General features: G+C 35.8%; 1 protein-coding gene and 1 long non-coding RNA gene across 13 annotated transcripts in view; one reads left to right on the top strand and one right to left on the bottom strand.

The window, feature by feature from the left end:
- Positions 1-23512, top strand: part of fgd4a (FYVE, RhoGEF and PH domain containing 4a) — a 102903-nt gene that overhangs the window by 47140 nt on the left and 32251 nt on the right. For 9 of the 12 annotated variants that reach the window (NM_001423694.3, XM_087292069.1, XM_087292070.1 and 6 more), the window contains 1 exon segment: positions 12670-12810. In NM_001423694.3, coding sequence (NP_001410623.3) covers positions 12670-12810 — 141 coding nt within the window. 12 annotated transcript variants of the gene reach the window in all.
- On the bottom strand, positions 15681-21988 carry LOC147839664 (uncharacterized). Its single transcript, XR_015514787.1, has 3 exons — positions 19443-21988; positions 18241-18445; positions 15681-17107 (listed from the first exon to the last, which is right to left on the bottom strand). It is a non-coding gene; the product is annotated as an uncharacterized LOC147839664 (long non-coding RNA).

Here is a 23512-nt window from a genome sequence, read left to right on the forward strand (position 1 = left end):
AGTAATTGGTGCTCACAACACAACTTTAGTCAAATAATTACTTAAACTGCATTTTAAAATGTATTTCATTATTTAATTTGTTATTTCCCAATAATTGTTATGTTTTTATAGTGTTTATGATCAAATAAATGCAGTCTTGGAAATCGCGAAGACTGCTTTAAAAACAAAAACCCAAACCTATTTGTAATTGTCCATTGTACAAAATTTTTTTTGTAGTTTTAACCCAAATTTGGGTTAAATATTGAAAATCTCACTTATGTATTTGAATATACCATAAAGCTGCCTATCATACCAAGTTAATCTGACTCCTTTGCTTAGTGGTGGTGTTTTTGTTTGTTTGTTTGTTTGTTTTTTGTACAACCAAAAAATCCTGCTTGGCCTGTTCACCTAACTCTACATTATCTACATATTTGGAACATCACACAGCTTGTTGACTTCATCCATTGTTATGGATAATGTTGCAATGCCTGGTTAAACTTCAGTCACATCTGAAACACCAAAATAGCTTCAAATTATCACTATCAAAACAGCAGTAACTTCATTAACTGCATGCAGCACTATTATTTTATCAATTTTATCTTAGTAGTCTTTTTAGATATCAGTAGAGTAGAGATCACTGAGTTGGGTTGAGTAGGGTTTTGGCTGTCTTGGCAATGTTAGGATGGTTGTCCAATACAAGAGGCTATCTAGACTATCTTGAACACTATGTCAAAATGAGATTAAAGTAAATCAAATCTGCAGTGGAATCTGGTAAACAATTTAATGAACATGTAAGATGTGTCTGTGAATGGAGTTTAAGATGATGTTAAAGTTCCCTTTCTTGGATGATTGCCATTCAGTCCTTGTCTGTCTAGTAAAAGGTTCATTTAATTTTTCCCTCTTTATCCCAAGTCCATGTGATTTTTTTTTTCTTTCTGTATTAGTATGTCAGAGGGTTTGTATGCCACTTAGTTTGAGAGGGTTTTAATTGAGACTGATGCACAAAGCTGTTGAAGAGACACCATATACAGTATAGTAGACTTTTAGTATATTTTAGTATTTCACTGATGTTGAACAACCAGTTAATTAGTTGGTGAAGATTTCAGTAGACCAAATGTCAGTAATGAAATCTACTGTACATTAAAAAAAAAAACTTGAATGCCACTATTGAGCTTATTTGTAATGCAAAAGTGCACACGTTGTTGTGATTGTTTTAGAACTTCTTATTCAGTTGCCTATAATAAACGGCAGAAAATGGCCTAACCTCTTGCTCTACAAACAAGTGTGTTTATGACTATGCATAAAAAGTAGAATAATATAATATGAAAAGATCAGTTTGCAACATGAAACAGCTTAACGAGTCGTTTTTAACGTTTAAAAACAATGGAAGTGAATGAGACCAGAAGTCTCGAGCCAAAAGGAATACGTCTGCACCCGCTCGTGCATCAAGAATAAAATTAATAGATTGAGACTATCTCTTCAAGTTATTCTGTCTGCCAAATAAAACTCAGAAAGCCTAAGATCTCTTGTACTTGTTTTTCATCACTTGTCAGTTAGACCCTCTGCGTCACACCAGAAATGCAAGATTCACACTGATTCTCACACTGCTCTCGAATCAGTTCCTGGAGGACCACAGTGTGCATTCAAGTCATGTCAGAAATATCTAATGAGTTCATCATTGCACATAAATTGAATGATGATAATAATAAGAATAATAGTAATATTAATAATAATAAGAATGATGATGATATTGATAATTATAAAACATTTTGTTTATAATGCACCTTTCTTAGACTCGGACGCTACAACAGTACAAAGAACAAAAGAAGAATATAAAACCTCACATAACATCATAACAAGATCAAAAACTAAATGACTAAATTGATGATGTGATCCAAGATCTGTAAAGAGATGTTGCCAAGGTATCCACAATCCTGGACCAGGCCGTATCCTGAGCATCTGCTGTGGTGGTCATGGAGGAGTTGAGAGCATGAGACTGATCCCTGTAAGACTCCAGTGACTGACAAGTCTTCTTATTGATCTTGTGGGCCAGCCTGAACACCCACCGGTGACCCACTCACATCACAGCTTCTCCACAATGGACGTCCTAGACTGTAGCTCTGCATAAGTTGTTTGGCCAAAGGAGAAATGGTCATGTCCGACTGAGCCAGGTTTCTGCTGAGGCTTTTTTATTCAATTTCATCAATTGATGAAGTTTGTTCCTCGCTACTGTCACCACTGGCTTACTTGGTTTGGGACTTGTGGAGCTGCGTGTCAATGGATTTGCTCTTCAGTGTTTGGCCTTCCAGCAGTGAAATTTAAACCACACTGAGCCGAACTAAACTGAACTTCAACTTTAAAAACTGGATTCACACTTTCAATCTATTAGAACTTCTATGTTAAGCTACTTTGACACAATCTACATTATAAAAGCACTATAGAAATAAAGATCCATTGAATTCAAAGACCTATTTTTTCCTTTTCAGTGACATTTATAAAATTGACAGACATTAGATTAGATTAGTTTTTAAAGTTAGAATAGAAAAATGAATAAATGGTGTTCGAAAGCCATTGTAATTTTGTTTGTTACTTTTGTAGTGCTAAAGTTTAGATTATCAAATAGTACTAGAAGTTAAGTCTTAATTATCTTAAGACTTTTCTTGAGAATGATAAGACCATCTTCAAAAACTGAAAAAAGCATTGATACACATTGTTTACTGATGTGGAGTTAAAACAAAATATTGAGCCATCTTAACTAAAGTGGTGCAAACCTGTATTGTACATTCACTGATTTAGTACATAATAAAGACTTGCTGATTTCTAAATGCAAACTTCCCAGGAGACTTGAACACACCAACAGCTCTTCTGAGTTTATCTTCAGCCTTAAATAAATGTACCAGATCCAGATAAGCAAGTCCTTCTGGCTTACAGCTTTAAAAATAACACAGGAATCGTATGCGTGTGTTTAAGCAAGGTTCCATTAACATGACAATAAAGGGAATTGTCAAAATGATCCCTGTTTATAAGAGCAAACAGATTCTGTTCCTCCACTTTGCATCCCCTTTTTCAAACATTTTTACTTTTTAGATCCTTCAAAAATACAGTTGTTGTGTAAATTAATGGCTAAAATGCATGTTTAAAATAAATAATTTACATGTATAGCTGATAAGGAATGTACAGTAAGCTATATACTATTGTTCTCACATTCCAAGAGTAGTGATATGCAATATTTTTTCAAAAGAATTTTGTATCATATCAGCTGTCATTAACAGATTGCGCTGTTTACACAATGAGTTTAAGTGGCCTTTACTTGTATTGTGCTCAGAAATGCAGTGTGTGTGGAGGGAGGCAGGGAGGGAGGGGCCATTTCCTCGTGTCTTTGCGGCAGAGTTTCAGTCAGTTTGTGGTTCTGGACCGGAAAGCTTCAATGAAGAAAAAGGCTCTTAAATATGACTTAAGGACTTGGATTATTTGGACTCATTTTAACAGACAGTAGGTGAGATTACTCTATTAAAATTGGTCACGATTGTAGCCCGCTAGTTCAGTGTTTTGACTGGTTAACTTAATCTGTTTAGATGTTGTGACAGTATAATTCAGTATAATTAACTCAGTATAATTATAATGTGACAACAACACGTTAGAATAGGGCACTGTTTTTCCTGTAACATATTGTTAGATTTAAACTGTTCTGTAAAAAATAAACTATAAACTGAGACTGAAAGTGCATTAAGTCAGAATCGGCTCCACTTTTGTTTTCTACAGTGATAGAGGGTTTGGTCACCTGTCTGCTTCCTTTTTTGACTTTCTTATGGCTTTCTTGGGGAACATGTATGAACACGATCAAGGAGTTCACATTTTTCAGTCTTGTTAGTTTGCTTTTTGTTGTCTGCCATTGATCATTTTAACATTTGGAAACATTTTTATTTGCCATCTTAATATGTTCCCACCTTCTTTTGCTGAATCAATAGCCTGTTCTTATCTGTCCCGTATTGGTTAACTCCATTTTTATTGGTAGCGCAGTACCAAAGTGCAGCTGCATTCACTTATACAGCATTGGAGCTGGACTATTAAGAATATTATGTTCCACTTTTGTTACGGCAAACTAGTTAAAGCTGGATTTAATGTGTCAAACTTCCGTACACAGCCACGAAACACATCTGGAAAGGGTTTTAGTGACCGTAGGTCATATATTAATCCTTTACTGGAGCTAACTGCTGTTATTAAACTCAGATGTTGATGTCTTTAACTTAGCTCTCTGTATATGTCAGAGACTTCTTTTTCATTTCTATACTTAGCCAGGAATGCCAAAGTTGGCACATATTTTGGTTTTCATCTCTGGGAATGCAGAACATTTGCACTGTTTCCCATGCACACATTTTAGCAGCGATTATCATCATAGTTTACATTCACTAGACCACATACACCACACATGGTTTGACATCAACCTGGCTTGCGTTTCTACTTATTACAACTGCAAATACATGACTGATAGATCGAAATACAGGTGCTCCTCTGTTATTATGTGGAGGATTTCTATTTGATATGCTTTATGGGCACATGTTGAGACCAGTTTCTGTGGATATTTTGAGTAATGCAGTGAGTTTAGCCTCCGGGTTCACCTGAGGAAGCTTTTGTGTTTGTTTAAGTATGCATGCATAAGCACAAGTAAGTCCTAAGTCATGAATGGGTGCAATTCCAAAGCTGCAAAAAAATTACCACCACCACTAAAAAAAGTAAATTGTTTTTTTTTTTTTTTATCCATTCACACATCAGGACCGAAATACTGTTAAATTTATACATGTTGTTAATAATTGCACGCTGTTTTTTTTAAATACCTCTGGCAAATAACAAGTCTACTGTGTAATGTTTAAAAAGCATAATAATTTGTGTTTTGTGAGAGAAAAACAAAACACAGAAAATTACAGAACTAATAGAAAAGTGGATTTAAGAAGAAATGTTTCCTCTGATTTTACTGAAAACTCCTCCAGTAATTTGTTGAATGATTTTCTTCATCTGCTTGGATAGTGAGAAATTCTTTGTGTAAGCACCAATCCAGTTTGATGGCATTTCTTTGCATAGCATAGATAGTTCTAATTTTTGAGTGGCATGTGACATTTGCGATGTGTGAAGTGCGTCAGTCAGCCCTCTCAGAGGTTCTGGGGAGTTAAACAGCATGCGTGATCAAACTATTAATCTTGCACTGTTTTTCACACTTAGAATTTAGAACTTTTCCGGCAGTGTTGCAACTTCTTCATTTTGACAAGCAGCTCTGTTCACACATGACCTCTAAATAGAAATATGTTCAAAAATGTACTCAGACTATTTGTGTGAAAGTGTTTAATGTTAATCAGTAGAATGTACTCGAAATATTTTTTATTTATTCATTAACAAAGTGCAAAAATTAAAAGTACATTTTTATTGCGCGTGTATATATATATATATATATATATATATATATATATATATATATATATATATATATATATATATATATATATATATATATATTTATTTTTAAAAAATCATATTCAAATGCAAGGAATTCTAATATTTAAAAAAAAAAGCTATTATATTAAAACAACAAATCAAGCAAAGATGTAAAACAAATTTTTATCAAGACAACAAATATGCACATTACCAACTTCTTCAGTAGAATATTGAAGTAGATTTTAACATATTTATGTACAATATTTTACCTTTAATCCACAGCCTTTGCGAACAGTTCTGCATGTGTTTCTGACATACTAGGGTGCTTTATTTGCTTTTGGTTTACCTTGGTGCTAAAAACATTAAAAATATTATATTCACATATGTGATATCAATCAGAAAAACTGACTCTTCACAGAATCCCAACATTTAAACTGCATTATTACATGTTTTAAATGTGTTAAAGGGGACCTATTATGCAAAAATTACTTTTATAAGGGGTTTAAATTATGTGGCAACAGTATAATTAACCAGCTTCTAATGGTAATTTGCATTTTAATATATTTTTTTAAAAATGTATACTTCATAAAACACTCTGCAGAAACAGATTGACATTTTCCCTTTGTACATGTTATCAGAGGGGGAAGCCCCGGCCAATAGTGACAATCTCTTCCTTATTAGCATACACTGTAAAAAAAAATCCATATCGGTCGTTAAATTAAAGAAATTTACTGTAAAATATCAAAGGTTGAATTACAGAAATTTACCAGAAATTTAAATTTAAGGAAACTTCTGTAATTTAATGTTCATTATTTTATGGTACATTTTTGTAATTTAACCGCCGTTATTGTACCTTTTTTTCCAGCACCGCAGTACTCAGAAATAAACCATAAAATTAGGATTTTTTTTTTACAGTGTAGGACATTAGTCTTTGTTTTTGAATCTGCCACTATGCTAACACATAGGGGTCTGTTTTAACAATCTAGGTGCAAAGTCTAAAGCACATGATGCAAAACCTTTAAGGGCGTATCCAAATCCACTTTTGCTATTTTAAGGACAGAAAAATACAGTTTACAGTTGGTTAAACAGGGTTGTGCTTATTCTCATAATAAGTTATGGGTGTTTTTTTGAGCATAACATACATTCAATCAGAGTCTCATCTCCCATTCCCTTTAAGAGTCAGTTGCGTCACTCCATGGCATATTTGCTATTTACATGGAGGACTTTGTAAGTGGAAAACTGTATGCTTCACTAGCAAGAAAACAGTAAAACAGACCATCTGCAACGTGACCATAAAAAAACAAGCCTCCTCCATTTAGTCTTTTACTTTCTCTTTACCTTTACTCTTTACTTTACTCCTTTACTCTTGTGGATAAGGAAACCGTGGTTTACACACTCCACTGAAGACATCCATTAGATTACATATTTAATTTTGTTTGTTAAGCGCAAAGATTTGTTTCAAAACTATTTCTAAATTCAGTTCTACTAATTTTATGCCCCATTTAGTGACTTATACATCTCCCAAATTTGACAGGCGGACAAATCTAAACTTTGCATATATAATACATGTAATAAACACTACCACTACTTCTAATAATAATACTATTATTATACTAATGCAAACTGTCATGATAAACTGACAATGCTGAAAATGAGTATTGTTGTAAGTGAGTGTTATAGTTATGTTATGTAAGTGTTATAAGTGGACCTGCATAGGCGCATAACTAACACGCTCTGCACTGGACTTTAGACCAGCTTTCAGTTGGTCAGTGGCACAGTCTATTTCAGTTCCTCAAAATAGCAGCCTACCAACAATGTGCCTTAACACATCTCCTTTTTAGACAGGCACACCCATGAGTCCACAAAGTGGCACAAATGGATTTGCTATTTAAACATCGTGGCGCAAACTGAAAATCACTGTTGCGCTGATCTGAAATGGCAACAAATTGTGCCGTACACATCTTGCATCTTATTGCGCCGGGTGTATGATATGGCTCATTTGTAGCTCTGCCCTCTTTTGAAAAGACCATGATCTCATTTGAATTTAAAGCGACAGTCACCAAAATGGCACAATTGGGATCCAACTTAAATGGGACAGTTTTAAAGACTTATAAAACTTTATTTGCAAGGTATTTTAAGCTTAAACATCACATACACCCAATAGGGACATCAGAGACTTATTGAAGATCTTGTAAAAAGTTGCGTTATAGGTCCCCTTTAAAAATCTTTTGCAGAGGGTGTGGATTGAAGGTTATAATGCTGTAAATAATGCTCTGTTTCACTTCATAAGACCTCCGTGTATTATCATGTGCCACAGGTCTTCTAAACTCTCAAATATTCTCATACGAGGTAAATTGTAAGCATTTCAAGGCATTCTCCATTCCATAAAAGAAAGCTTGTTTCGGTCTTGGCCACAAACTATGCCAAAACTTAGATGAATGGGCCAGTCCCACATGAAGCGGTCCTTACCCCATCACGGCGACCGTATATTTACTGCCAGCACAACAGCATCATTCATCCTCGGACACGGACAGTCCCATGCAGCCTATTGGCCTAAGATGTTTCCAATGAAGAAAAGGGGGTCGAATGAAGCTGGAAATGCCGTAGAAAGACTCCCTTTGTGCTCGCTAATGCATTAACTTCTTCAATTCTTTAATTTAACAGGAGGCCCTTCATTTGCATGGGGGCTTTACAGAGAGTTTCATAACATGCAAAAGATGGTTTAACGTCATATTAAGAGCTCTACACTTTCACAAACAGTTTTGAGTACGCGAACATAAAATACATGATGTTTTGTGCATTTGTGTATTTTATATTTGTGGTGTCAAAATGAAACGTCACTTATGAGTCAGTGAGGTTTTCGGGAAATTGCTGCATGTTTTATTTTTATTTAGACTAGTCTCTTTTCAATTCATATTTATTTCTTTAGCGCTTTTGCAATGTAAATTGTTTCAAAGCAGCTTCACGTAGAAGATTATCGCAAATTGAAGTGTGTCAGTCCAGTCTTCAGTGTTGAAGTTCAGTTTAGTTCAGTTCAGTGTGGTTAAATATTTACTGCTGAGAGTCCAATTACTGAAGAAAAAATCCATCGATAAGCAGTTCCACAAGTCCCGAACCATGCAAGCCAGTGTAAACAGTGGTGAGGAAAAAACTTCACCAATTGGCGAAAGTGAAGGATTAAAAAACCTCTGCAGAAACCTGGCTCAGTTGGGCATGACCATTTCTCCTATGGCCAAACGTCTTTTGCAGAGCTGCAGTCTAGGCGGCGGAGGCTGGAGAACGCTGGATTGTTCATTGTGGAGAAGCTGCAGGTGTGAGTAGGTCACCGGCTGGTGTACAGGCTGGCCCTTTAGGATCAATGTGAAGACTTGTTTGTCAAAGGGGTCTTACAGGGATCAGTCTCATGCTCTCCACTCCTTCTTGACCACCATAGCAACTGCTCAGGATACGGCCTGGTCCAGGATTATGAAAACCTCTGGAATATTAAAAAAAGAATAACATGAGCACAGATGCCGTTCAAATGATAATGTCTTTTGGGAAGTGTTCCCGGCTCCAGTTGCCCTAAATAATGCAGACTAGCAATCCTTAAGAGGATTTGGATTTTAACAGTATTTGTGTTTTATGTGCATGCTAATGCAAAGAGATGTGTCTTTAATCTAGTTTTAAACTGACAGAGTGTGTCTGCTTCCCGAACTGTACTAGGAAGTCTGTTCCAGAGTTTAGGTACCAGAGATAAAAGATCGACTGCCTACATTTGATTTTGATATTCTGGGAATAATCAATTGTCCAGAATTAATTAAGCGTAGAGGATGCGATGGGCTATACACCAGGAGCTTTCTCACAAAACTGTAATTAGACAGGTTTTTTTATAATCATTCTTCAAAAATAAGGAAGTCTTCTACAAAACAGAATTAATGTAATCACTTTCAGAAGTTTTTCAGAATTTCACTTTCAGGATCTTGATAAAAACATTGACAGCAATTGTGGATTTTTTCTGGGGAAAATATTCTAAAGGAGCTGTTTACATGGAATTGAACCATATTTGGTAAAAACCAAACTATACAAATATAAAATGTAACAAAGCAAAAAAAAAGTCTGAAAAAAATGTGTAATAACAATAGAATGACACAAGGAGAAAGTACTGAACTACTGAAATGTATTTAATACTTTATATAAAAGGCTTTTTTTAATGATGGAAGCTTAAAAACACCTCTCACATGAAGTCACATGCATTGCTCAGGTGTGATTGTTTCACAGACTTTAACAGAGTGTAAAAATCTTGATGGTTCTGTGGGTCTCATCTAATGGCAGGGCCATTCTACAGCTTCTTTCTCTGAAAGCATTTGAGAGTTACCTTGGCTGTGGATCATTGTCTTGCCGAAATATCTTCATTGTGCTGATAATGTTGATATTGGACTGAAGCAGCGAATATTTATTTACAGTGACGAAAGGCAGAGGGTTGCTGAATAACTACTGAGAGATTTCAGCTGCTGTCTGGGCTTTCACTGCCTTTCTACACCTCCCTTTCTTCATGTGTTTAATACTTTTTCCCTGTGTCATTTCATTTTATTGCACATAACTTAATTTGTAAACAAATTAGTTTTGTTTTCTTCGCCTATATTGATTTATTTGGTTGTTACCAACATCTAGTGAAAATTTCAAGTCAACAGCACCTTTAGAAATATGTAAGTATTTACCTAGAGAAAATTAATGATGTGTTGACAATTTTTTACCCCCACTGACTGTACATCGGTGTGAATTCTTGGTTTCAACAGCACATATTTTCACAGTTTGGCAGTTTTGCATGATTTGTTTTGTTTAGTTTTAGATTTGCCACTAAACAGTTATGATTTGCATTGAAACTGTTGATGTCAACAGGCCTCGACACCATTTTAAAGCTAGTACAGTATGTGCAGTGCTCAAACAGGAAAAATACCCCGAAAGAGGAATTTAAATCAGGATTGCACCTACTTAGCCTTTAGTGGGTGTTACTGACTGTGTGAAATGACTGTTTAGTACTCAAATGGTGTTTCAGGGGCTTCACTGTGCACGCAATGCCATTTTAAAAGCTCATTTTATGTATTTGCTTTATTTTCATGTTGCATGTTGAAGCAAAGTCCATTCACATGGCAACCACAATTGCTATGTGTCTATTTCGGTTATTCAAGATCAATTCCTACACTATAAAAAATGGTAATTTAACAGTTGGCCAAGTGGCACAGTGGCTCGATGATTAGCACTGTCGTCTCACAGCAAGAAGGTCGCTGGTTTGAGTCCCAGCTGGGCCAGTTGGCATTTTTGTGTGGAGCTTGCATGTTCTCCCTGTGTTTTTTTTTTTTTTTTACTGGTGCTCCGGTTTCCTCCTTAGTGGTATTGGTAAATTGACAAACCTAAATGGTCACACTTTATTTTGATGGTTCGTTTGTTGAGTTTAAGTTACATTGCATCTGCATGCCAACTAATTCTTATCAGATTATAAGTAGACGTATGTTGGGGTTAGGGTTAGTGTAAATTGACGTGTACTTGCAAAGTTTCTTATAGTTAGTTAAATATCTGTTGAAGGACTGTTGAATGTCAGTATAAACATATTAGGCAGACAGTCTAATACTCAAATGGAACATCAAAATAAAGTGTTACCAGATAAACTGTCCGTAGAGTATCAGTGTGTGTGTGTGAATAAGTGTGTATGGGTGTTTCCCAATACTGAGTTGTGGCTGGAAGGGTATCAGCTGTGTAAAACATATGCTGAAATTGTTGGCAGTTTATTCCGCTGTGGAAGCCTCTGACATAGAGACCAAGCTGAAGGAAAATGAATGAATGAATGAATGAATGAATGTATGAATGAATGAATGAATGAATGAATGAATGAATGAATGAATGAATGAATGAATGAATGAATGAATGAATGACAGTGGCCTACAGCTCTTGATTTACAGGTGTTTTCAATTTCGAACATGCTTTTGTTCTGGTCTTATTCTGGTATGTAATGTCTAACACTAACAAGTCAACCAAATCCTGCTCTGAATTTTTTTTAATCCTGCTTTGTAAGAGAATACATTATGGAAGTAAAATGGGAATTCTGAAAAGGAAATTCACACTAACATGATATCTTAACATCAACATTTCATTAAAATGTAACTGCTTGCTTCACCTCTGGAACAGCTTTTCTTTTTTGCATGACTTTTTGCATGAGGTCCTCTCATTTTTCAACCCTTTCATTCAAATTCCTGCCAAAGACTATTTTGCAGTCAGCCAATCAAAGTGATATTTTAAATTGAAAAAAAAATATTTTTTTTTTCTAACCATAACTTTATTTTGATGGTCCATTAGAGTGTTAATATACTGTCTGCTTAATATCTGTTAATACTGCTCCTTCAACAGACATTTAACTGACTATGAGAAACGCTGGAAGTACATGTCAACTAACACAACCCTAACTTCAACCCTAACCCCAACGTAACAGTCTACTTCCAATCTAATGGCAATTAGTTGGCATGTAGATGCAATGCAACTTAAATTCAACAACCGACCATCAAAATAAAGTGTGACCAAAACATGATGGAAGCAGAAAAAAACAAAAGTACTTCATGTTGACAGTGCTAACCTGATTAGAAAATAAAACTATGTGAATGTACACTTTTTTTAAAAACACTCCCTTATCCCAAGAGGATTGGCTATTTTTTCTGAGATCACTAGTCTGACTGCAGTAAAAAATAGCCTGCTGATATTTTGATCTTGGTGTTTTGGAAAGATCACATTTTTGCCCATCCAACGTGGGAACCAAGACCATTTTCATGCACTTATTTTCCACATCTAAAACGCAACTAAATTCTTCATGTGCAACACAGTGATCTTTGCTATTTTTAGATATGAACCTTTCAAGGTCAGTTGTCATTGTCTACAGATATGTGTGGGTCTTTTTTGTCTACGCTGTTTTTCAGGAAACATTTCCTAATCAAGGGCGAACAAAAATGCTTCCTCATAGATTGAATATTGATCTTCTGAACAATCTGAAACTCTCTGTGGGTTCCGCAAATGATTGTGGATATTTTTAGTTTGTGTTTCAAGTTGAAGTCACTGTTAGTTTCACGCCAAGATTTATACCAGTCTGACTCATTTCATAGCATCAGACCAGACCTTTTGCATTTCACTTCTGCTCAGTATATTTACCAGAACACTACTGTATTTATATGTTCTTGCTTCTCAGATGAAGTTTGAATAATTTATTTATTTATTTATTTACAACCCTAATCTGTCTTACAGCTGTTGGCAGCAGCAGTCCCGATGAGGAACGTCATCACAACCAGAAGTTGAATCGTGGATGCAGATTCAGCAATAAGAGCCTTACTGGAGTAAATGGAAGAGTTTCAGGCCGACGGCCGCCACTGCATCCAAAACCACAAGGTAAGGAGATGCTTGCAAGGATGGTTGGGCTGTCAAAATTAATTTGTAATGTAAATTTAAATTGTAATGTATATGTGGCTGATTCAGAATCTGTAATAGGTTATGACCGGTTATAGCCTAATAGTAACCTACATTCTTTGGGACATTCCACCAGAAACTTACATTATCCGTCCCTTAAATAAAAACTTTGAACAAAATACAGTGAACAAAAAATGTACTCATGGTTGATTTTGTTAGTTTTTCTGTAAAGGAATATGTCATTAAACATCATCGACTTTCGCTTAAAGATTTAAAGGGCTAGAATTGCACCAGACCCACGTAAGTGGTTTCGTTTGAAATTGTGGAAACTATATTTTATGCACATATGCATCACTTTGGTTTTTATTCTACTGTACAAAAGTTATTTACACTTAAATACACAGTATTTTGAATAACCCGAGCTAGGTGTTTTAAATTGGTTCATTTTCATATTTTTCATATGACACATGTACAAGTTATAGCTCAAATGAAAGCTCTTGCCAGTGCTTATATGGTTCTAGCATTCTTTTTACTGAATTATATTCATATATCAAACAGTTGCCGAGTGAATCACTGTGTTTCCATAGCGCAGAAATGAAAACAATACATTTATGATCACTAAGCAGCCCCAGATAGCACAGACAGCTGTCATCTCTTACCTTATGCTGTGTGCTTCAGGGCCATTCTCCTCTGTTTTTGAGGTGATGTTCATAAGTAATCCTTTTATACAGTATATCTGATGTGGTCCAAACACAGTGAATCATATCATAGTGAAATATGTAAACAATGGTCGGTCCCTGTGGCTTGTATAGCACCTCTCATCAGTTGGAATACAATAACTTTTGCATAGATGATGGTGGAGACATTTTTCCCATGATTACAGACATGTGCAGGAACCACCAAAATTTATAACAGCACGCTAGACCACACAGAACCTAAAAGGTACACTTTCAAATTTGAGTTCATAAAAAAAAAATATACAAAAAGCGCCTCTTTTTTTTAGGTGTTTATTATAACACAGACAACATATACAGTTATTTTAAACACTTTCAATAGTGTTTTATGAGAATTCAAAGGGTTTTCTTTAAAATGATACCAAATTTTTGCATTTACACCTCTGCATGTGGATTTGGGAAGCTTTTAAGTTTAGGTAGGCAAAATCCAGGCGGAAATCCTAAAATATCAGCAGTTTAACTGATTAATTTGGTTCTTAGATAGTTTTTCTTTATAAAACACTTTAATTACAAACCATGTCATTGTCCTTGTCCTCAGCCCAATTGAACTTATAGCTTTAATAGTTTTGTTGTGCTAAAAACTGTTAATTAGAAGGAAAAATTACTTTAGAAATAGCTAAGTTTAGGTTGTTATCATTAATTGATTAAAAACATGAAATTATAAATCACTTCTAATAAATACTATTTTACATTTGTCCCCATGTTTCTGTCAGTCCTGTCACATTTGCATTAAATTTAATATAAAATGCCTGAAATACACTTTTGAGGCTATGACTCAGAGGTAGTGACATCTTTTGATGGAGGAGAAGCTGAAAGTGTTCAAGGTTTTATGCTTGTTTTGTAAGATTTTTTTATTTTATTTAATTTTTTTGAGAAGGACATGATTAAAGGTCAGACCCTGTCACAATTGTTTATAAGTGAAAATGTATGTTTCTGGTAGAATGTCCCCTTTATCGTGTATGAGCTATATTGCGTTAGCATACTTTGGAAGGAAGGCAAGATGCATGTGCGAGTAATACAAGTATCTTTAAAGAGGACCTATTATGTTCCTTTTCACAAGATGTAAAGTAATTTCACAACATGTAAAAAAAACAAGACAAACGCCCTATGCTAATGAGGGAGAGACTGTCACTAATGGGTGGGACTTTCCCCCTCTGATGACATGTACAATGAAAGAATGTCAATCCAAGTCTTTCTGCAGACTGTTTTTATATGAAGTGTGAAAAAATAAAATTTATCAGTTACCATTAGAAGCTGGTTATATTCACAGACTGTTGCCACACAATTGTGTTTAAACCCCATATAAAAGTCATGTTTGCATAATTGGTGCCCTTCAACAAGAAAACTGATGATGCACAATTCTCTGCTGGGACACTGAAGGTACATCAGAAAATGAAACCCTATTTCATTCCTCAAGCTGCAAAACCGAATGTAAAGGAGTAAAGAGTAAAGGTAAAGTAAAGAGAAATTATAGAGGCTGAATGGAGGAGATCCATTTTTTATCCTCGCGCAGATGATCTGTTTAACTGTTTATTTCGTTTTTCCTCTTACAAAGTCCGCCATTTAAATAGCAAATGCGCCATGGCATGATGCAACTGACTCTTAAAGGGAATGAGACTCTGATTGGTTTAATGCATGTTATGCTCAAAACACACCCATAACTAGGGCCAAACGGAATCTGCGGACGTTTTTTGCCATTTCTGTGGAGATTATTTTGGTAGTATCATAACTAAATCTTAATATGTGAAATAAAAAATAATATATATTTAAAAAATATAATGTTTAAAATGCAAATCCAGTTAGATTCACTTTATTTGGTGAACAAACGATTCTCATCATGTAATAAACTAAAAGACAGAAATAATACTTTAGAAACTGCATTGTACATAAATCAGATGAACATTTTCACATTAGTCAATAATATTTCTGTAATTAATTTAAAAACTGAATAAATATAGGTTCACACATTTACTAAAGTAAACAAACAGAATAATAATGGGCTAAAAATCTGCGGAAATCTGCGGAAAATCTGTGCGCGCAGATTCCGTGTAGGCCTACCCATAACACACCCATAACTCATTAAGAGAATAAGCACAACCCGGTTAGACCATGTGTCAGGGCGCAAAGTGCATTTTCCGTCCTTACAATAGCAAAAGTGGATTCGGACACGCTTTTGCGCCATGCGCTTTAGACTTTGCACCTAGATCATTAAAGTAAAGCCCATTGTCTTGTTTTAAGAAATAATATGCCAGAATTAAGTGAGTTCTTTCTTAAAACAAGCAAAATAATCTGCAAATGGCGTAAGCAAAATAATGTTATGTAAAAAATGGAAAAACTAGATCATTTTTCTTATCGCTTTGGCAGATATTTTTGCTTGTTTTAAGAAAAAAACTCACTTAATTTTTAGCATATTATTTCTTAAAACAAGACAATATGCTTTGCCTGACTAGAAAATGCTTCTTGATTTAAGAATTTTGAGATATTTGGACTAGAAACTAGGCAAAAGAAATCTAAGGAAGAAAAGTATATTTTACAGTGTGTGTGTTTGTTCTAAATGCTTCTTTTGGCTTCTGTGTTTTGTTTAATGCATTCAATAAGTCTGTTTTCTTTGAGCAGAACAGTAAAATTAAAGATTCAGTTCATAAATCTGCCTGCCTTTATGGAAAGACACAATTGTGTTCTCATGAAATAAAAATTTTGAAGGTTGCATGGAAAGAGTGATGATGCACCGTGATATTGCATTTCACCAAATCGATGACATGACAATCGTAACAGAACCGAATTATGAGACCAGTGTAGGTTCACAACCCTTCCTCCAATGTCCTGGCTCATGCAAAACTGATTTTTTTTAAATAACAGAAGTACATGCTAAACCACATTGCACACCAACGCTTCTTCCCCATTACAAGAAAGTGTACGTTTTAACTTCTCCAGGATTCAAATAAAGTTGCTACTGATTAATTCTAAAATAGCACTGCTCTATTGAGTATGTTGTCGTCAGAGAGTCCTTGAACTGAGCTTGGTCACTAAGCTAATTGTCTGCTGTGTTTGAGAAGTGTAAATGATTTTCTAGTGAAAGGCGTCACAGTTAAACATTTGTGAGGTTCTAATGCATTCAGTTTGCCCTGCGATGTTGACTCCAAGTGAAATTCTGAACCAAATTTGGAAAACCTATTTAATTTGAGAAGACTCACAGCAGAACTCCTATTCAGGGAGCATCGATTCATTAATAACCCACCAGACATCAACTCAATACTGCAAGAAGTTTGACTAATATAAACAAGGTTATAATGAGTTGAGGTTTCTGGGTTTTAATGTTTAACTGCTCCTGGATGTGGTTTCCTAACAAGTATTTGTTGTTATGGAGTGCGCCACTTTAAACTAATAAGGCTACTAAGATTTTTACATAAAAACTTAATCACTTATGATTGGAAGGCTGCTTTCTGTCCTGTTTGATCCCTAGGCGTGGCAGATTGTAGACTTAGAATTTAAGGCCCACTGGTATGATTATCTAACAATTAGCATATTCAAAAGTTTCAAAAGGACTGCCCACTAGGGATGTAACGGTATCAGAATTTCACGATACGGTAATACCTCGGTATGAATGTCACGGTACGGTATTTATTGAATCATTTACAGGAAAAAACAAAACTTATGAAAATACTCCAAAAAAGTGCCAAAAGTGTCAATGACATACAAATTAGTCATCTATCTGTAAGCTTTGAAACAGGAACTTCAATTTTAATAACAAAAAAATATTAAACCATGTCAAAAAATTAAGTTTCAATTTAGTATTGTTAAACTCATCTCATTCAACATTTAATCACTCACTCACTTAGATAGAGATGGGTTTTAAGGAAAATTATCATATAAATATAATCTGGTAAAAGCTGGTATCTCTGGGTATTTACAATGTCCCCTGCAACAGAAAAAACCCCTCTCATTTGGGACTGAGGTTTCTGGGACAGAGATATGACTTGGCCCAGGTTGACAGCAGTGGGTAACGTTGTGCATTGTCTTTCCCCCACTTGAGAGGACAAACCATGAGTGAGATAGAGATCTCATGTCTGCATCAATCTGAACAGTGTGCTGTGTTTCTGCTGATTATGAACCATGACTGATTATTAGTCCTATTCCCCAACTTGCAGGCACGTGCACACACAGGGCTCAACCTGTGCAGTGCACATGCCCTTTTTAGTCTTGGATAGAAAGTTCCCTTCCAAAATGATCAAAAGTGCCCCCGCGACGCGACATACCCTCCGTTCCCGCTTTACAGTACGCGCGCGACAACACAGCTGATAAGACCTCGCGCGACAACACCGCTATTCAGTACGCGCGCGACAACACAGCTGATAAGAACTCGCGCGACAACACCACTATTCAGTACGCGCGCAGCGACAACACCCGCTTTAGGGTTTTCCAGCTCTTTTTCATCCCCGCTTCTAGCAGCACACTCCATTTCCGCATTACTGGATCTGTAGCGACAACAGACCGCAAGGGATTATGGCCAAGCCTGGGCTGATGGGAATTGTAGTTTCCGGTACCTCCCGTTCACTTCATTCGCCTGAGCAAATTTTCTCAGAAGACCTATAGTTTTACCGAGTCATGCGACTACGGTACTATCGAAAAAAATTAATATTGCGGTATGACGGTATTTACAATACCGTTACATCCCTACTGCCCACAGATGTACAATTCTACATGTACAGTATGTTTGACCTCCTTCATTTAGGTTAGAAACATGTAAGAACTGAGTAAACAATCTGTTATAACAGACAATAGTTATAGGTAACAGACAATAACCATGATATTAAAAACACGCTTGTAGTTAGGTTAATTTGGGTAATTTTGTGCAGACCAAGGGTGCTTAAACTGAGTAGGGTCTGTCTATGGACTGCAAGACAGGGGCGTAACATGAAGGTGCCTTAGGGGTTTCACTTGAAGTTCGTTAGAGGTGTAACTTGAAGTTATGGAGCCATGTTAAAACTATGTTGTCGGCTAGATGGCGCTGTACATCAGTTATTAACATCTACACCTTACCTAACCCAAAACCCGACCATCACAGTTATTAACGTCTACACTTTCCCTGCACCTAAACCCAATTATCCTAGTTATTAACATGTACACCTACCCTAAGCCTTAACCCAATCATCATAGTTATTAACATCTACATCTACCCTAAGTCTAAACCCAATCATAATAGTTATTAATGTACATCTATGAGTTAAGTGGCTTTCATACTTGACTCGCTCGCCATTGTACTTTTATTTGCAACCACAGGCGGAGACGTCGAGTAGGCTAACTGTCATGATTAAATAGATGAAGAAGTCAGCAAGTGGAGTTGCATGGTAAAGTCTAGATCAGATACGTGGCTGGCCGGAAGTGTGATATGTACATCAATTATAGTAGCATTTTTTATGACACTCTATAACAATAATTCATATTTTTATAGTACTGTGACGGTTGGGTTGGGTAGGCATTAAAAATACAATTTATTGGGTAATTTAATAGATAGCATAAATAATACTCGCTACAATTACTGTGTTTACGTTACTGTGACCGTTGGGTTTATGGTTAATAAAATACAAAAAATCGGAAATTTAATAAATAATATAAATAATTCTCGTTAACTTCCGGCCACAACAATATCCGATCTAGCAACAACCGAGTTGCATGAGTTGCTAAATAGATGAATATAATAATATATCAAATGACTTGGTTGTGGATAAGTTTGGAGAAATCTCATTAAAAAATCTGTTGAAAATGTTCTTTGGTAGGTATTTCCACCATCTTGCCAACAACATCTCGTTGGTTCAATGGGATGACGATAACATCAAGTTATGCCTCTAACATACTACAAGTTACGCCCTTTCATCTTACGCCTCTGTCTTGCAGTCAGCAGACAGATACACTTGCCCAAACTTGGTCCTGAGGGGCCGGTGTCCTGCAAAGTTTAGTTCCAACCCCAATCAGACACACCTGAGCTTGGTTATCAAGCTTTTACTAGGCTTACTACATATATCCATGCAGGGGTGTTGAGGCAAGTTGGAGCTAAAACCTGCTAGATACTGTCCCTCTTGGTTCACATAGCGTGACATAGGATAACATGGCATCTTAAAGATATTTAGAAAACCTAGGGGGCATTTTGATTTGGCAGAATTTACCAAACTTTCAAAAAATGCTTTGTGCTGGACTAAATATGCTCATGATTTGAGGCTATTTTTTCCAGCCAAGGACTTGTCAAGAGCTTATAAATTGTGTAAAGAAGCCAAAACATTGTCAGTAATTCCTCCATCACACACAAACAAACACAGATTTGCTTCAAGGGGGCATGTTTTCAACATCTGTACAGAAATGTAATGGGAAACATTACAGCTATTGGAATATAAACTATAGCATCTTGTGTCCTGTTTTTGGTTTTTGCTTGGATGTCTTTAGCATTTTACATTCACATTTCAGTCGAACCACATCAGGATTCTGCTCTTGGCCTGCTTGTTTTGTGCACACCTAAATTCAAATGACAGTAATCACACTAATTCAAATGAACTTCACTAACAGAGTTTTAACAGATTTTAAATAAGTGAGCCTCTTGATTTACTTAAACAATGCATGTCAACTAAGGCTTAATACAGGAAAAAGGATAGGAAAGAAAAATATATTAGATTAGTATTAAGTAATTAGTATTTAGGATTAGATTAGTAATAGATTAGTAGAGTGTTAGGTCAAGGTATGGGTCAGGGTTAGTAGAATAAATTGAGATCCTCTTGCAAACATGGTTATAGTCAATATGTTTGTGCCCCATGTTTATATAAATAGTGTTCATAACTTTGACTGCAAATACCAGCATGGTTTTTGCTGGTTTCACAAAGTCAAATTTAAAACCTACTTAAGACTATTGTGAATTAAATTGCAGACTTATACATGGCTACACGCTAAGGATTTTTACTTGTCCCGTTACAAAATTGTAATTTAGTTATTTCCTAGCCACATATTTCAAGTAATGGATCAAAACAAGTAAACTCTAGTTATGTGCATAATAAATTTTTTCAGCGTAACATTTTTTTTTAAAAGACAAGTTTTCTAAATGATAAATTAAAATTATGCACAACAGACTGTCCAGGTCAGTATCCTCACCAGATAGCTTTTCATGTATGAGATCATGTAACAATATTGGTATATAGTGTCAACAAATGCAACATTTGTTAAGTTTTATTGAGATGTATTGTTGGTGATTGGATAAATGTTTGCCTTATTGGGTAGCTTTACATGGACAAAGGAAAATTGAGACCTGTTAAAAATCATTTAAGACCTACAACACAATATTTCAGAGAATTTTAAGACTTTTTAAGAGCCCGTAGACACACTGTACAGTTTGGTTAAAAGCTGCTTCCTTCTTAGCACAAAATATTGCTTCTCTATTTTCTCATGTGAAATTAGAAGCAAAACATAAACTGACATCAACCTCAAAGACCACACTTGCTGAATTAGAGATGTGTGAAATGGTCAGGGCCACTATATTTATATCAGGACAGACTGAATGGAGCCATGGCTTCTGCCATATCTCCACCAGATCGACAGAGATTAGCTTTGATTCGCTCACCGCAGGTGGAGACAGACTCCTCGTCTTTCAGATAAACTTCATCTCACCTTGTTGAGTTTTTTTTTTTTTTAATCTGGTTCTATCTATCTCAACATTCCAAAACTGCACTGCCATCTTGTGGTGGCTACAGTTACTGCTTCTAGAATGCTAGCATTCATACGAACAGTAGAAGCAATACTTTCAGGAATACAAAAACAATAAAGGATTAATGACAATAAGCGTAGTGCTTCCTCATTACATCTTCATTATTATTGGTTTTCACTCATTTATGCATTTTGGTTTACACGTCACTGTGTTTAGGGTGGCAAAGTGGCTCAGTGTTTAGCACACCAAGAAGGTTGTTGGTTTGAGTCCCAGCTGCTCTGCTTGGACCAGTTAGCATTTCTGTGTGGAGTTTGCATGTTCTTCTCATGTTCGAGTGGGTTTCCTCGGGTACTCCGATTTCCCCCACAGTCCAAAGACATGTTCTATAGGTGAGTTAGGTAAAGAAAAGTGTCCTTTAGTGAATGTTGCGGCTGGAAGGGCATCTGTTGTGGAAAACATTCAATTAAATTCATCTTTATTTGGACAGCGCTTTTACAATGTAGATTGTGTCAAAGCAGCTTCACATAGAAGATTATAGTAAATTTAAACAGTATAGTTCATTTTTTAGAGTTTAGGTTTAGTTCAGTTTAGCTCAGTTTAGTTCAATGTGTTTTAATATTCACTCCTGGGAGTCCAAACACTGAAGAGTGATCCATTGATGCGCAGCTCAACAAGTCCCGAACTATGCAAGCCAGTGGCGACAGTGGCGAGAAAAAAAAAACTTCACCAATGAGCGAAAGTGAAGAATAAAAAAAAAACTCTGGAGAAACCTGGCTAAGTTAGCACAACCATTTCTCATATGGCAAAATGTTTTGTGGAGAGATGCAGTCTAGGCACTGGAGGCTGGAGAACGCAGGAAGTCAGCAAAGACTCGGCAGTCCCTGGAGTCTCACAGGAATCATTCTCAGGCTCTCTTCTCCTCCATGACCACCACAGCAGCTGCAACAGCATGGTCCAGGAATGTGGAAACCTTGGGATCATCTCTTCACAGGTCTTGAATCACTTCAGTGGCAGTGCTTAATCTCTGGGGGCCTCGGGATGAGTATCCCCAGGTACAAATAGAGACTAAAGAGAATAATAAGCGTAGCTGCTGTTCATAGAGTATATAAACAAAATGCAAACACCTGTGTGGAGCACATTCATGCATCATGTGATGCATTGAGTGTACGCTTTGCTATAAAAATAGGTTTTTAATCTAATTTTGAACTGCGAAAGTGTGTCTGAGCCTCGGACAATATCAGGAAGGCTATTCCAGAGTTTAGGAGCCATAAATGAGAAGGCTCGATCTCCTTTACTCGACTTTGCTATTATAGGTACTACCAGAAGCTCTGAGTTTTGAGATCTTCTAGAGCGAGTTGGATTGTAGTGGGACAGAAGGTTGGTTAGATAAACAGGAGCTAGATTATTTAAAGCTTTATATGTAGGAAGTAATATTTTAAAATTAATAATAAACTTAACAGGCAGCCAGTGTAAGGACGATAAAATCTGTGTGATGTGATCATATTTTCTAGACCTGGTAAGAACTTTGGCAGCTGCATTTTGTACTAGCTGAAGTTTATTAATAGAGGATGCTGGGCAGCCAGCAAACAAAGCATTACAGTAATCCAGCCTAGTAGTCATAAAAGCATGAACTAGCTTTTCTGCATCTGAGATGAATAGCATATGTTGGAATAGTTGGCGGTTCATTCTGTTGTGGTGACTCCTGATAAATAAGGAACTAAGCTGAAGGAAAATGAATGAATGATATATCGCTGTATTTTGGACTGTCATTTCTAATGAAGTGAAAGCTCAGTGCTGATTTTTCCTTAAAGGGATAGTTAACCCAAAAATTTAAATGTACTCACTGTTCACTTACCTTCAAGTTGTTCCAAACTTTTAGGAATTTCTTGTACTATATTGTAGATAAAAGTAGATAATAAATAATGTTAGAAACCCATAGTAGGTAAACAAATTTTTCAAAATGTCTTAATTTGTGTAAGGACAGAAAAAAAGAAACTCAAACTGAGGTGACTAGTAAATGGAGAGTAAATGATGACATTTTTTAGGTGAAAGAACCCCTTTTAGGTGAACTTCATTCGATCTTGATATGGTATAAAAACTATTCTTCCTTAAGAAAATCACTATTATTGTTTTTTTTTGTTTTTTTTTACTTATTTATGTAGTGTTTGACACTTCTATTCAGTTTAGGGATTGAGATTTAAATTTAGTGAAAGCTGAAGGCTGGTTTGTCCATAGCCTCCTGCTTATGGTTCTTGTGTTTTTCAGT

The sequence above is a fragment of the Danio rerio genome, chromosome 18 (assembly GCF_052040795.2).
Source record: "Danio rerio strain M-AB ecotype USA chromosome 18, GRCz13ab, whole genome shotgun sequence".
NCBI lineage: Eukaryota > Metazoa > Chordata > Actinopteri > Cypriniformes > Danionidae > Danio > Danio rerio.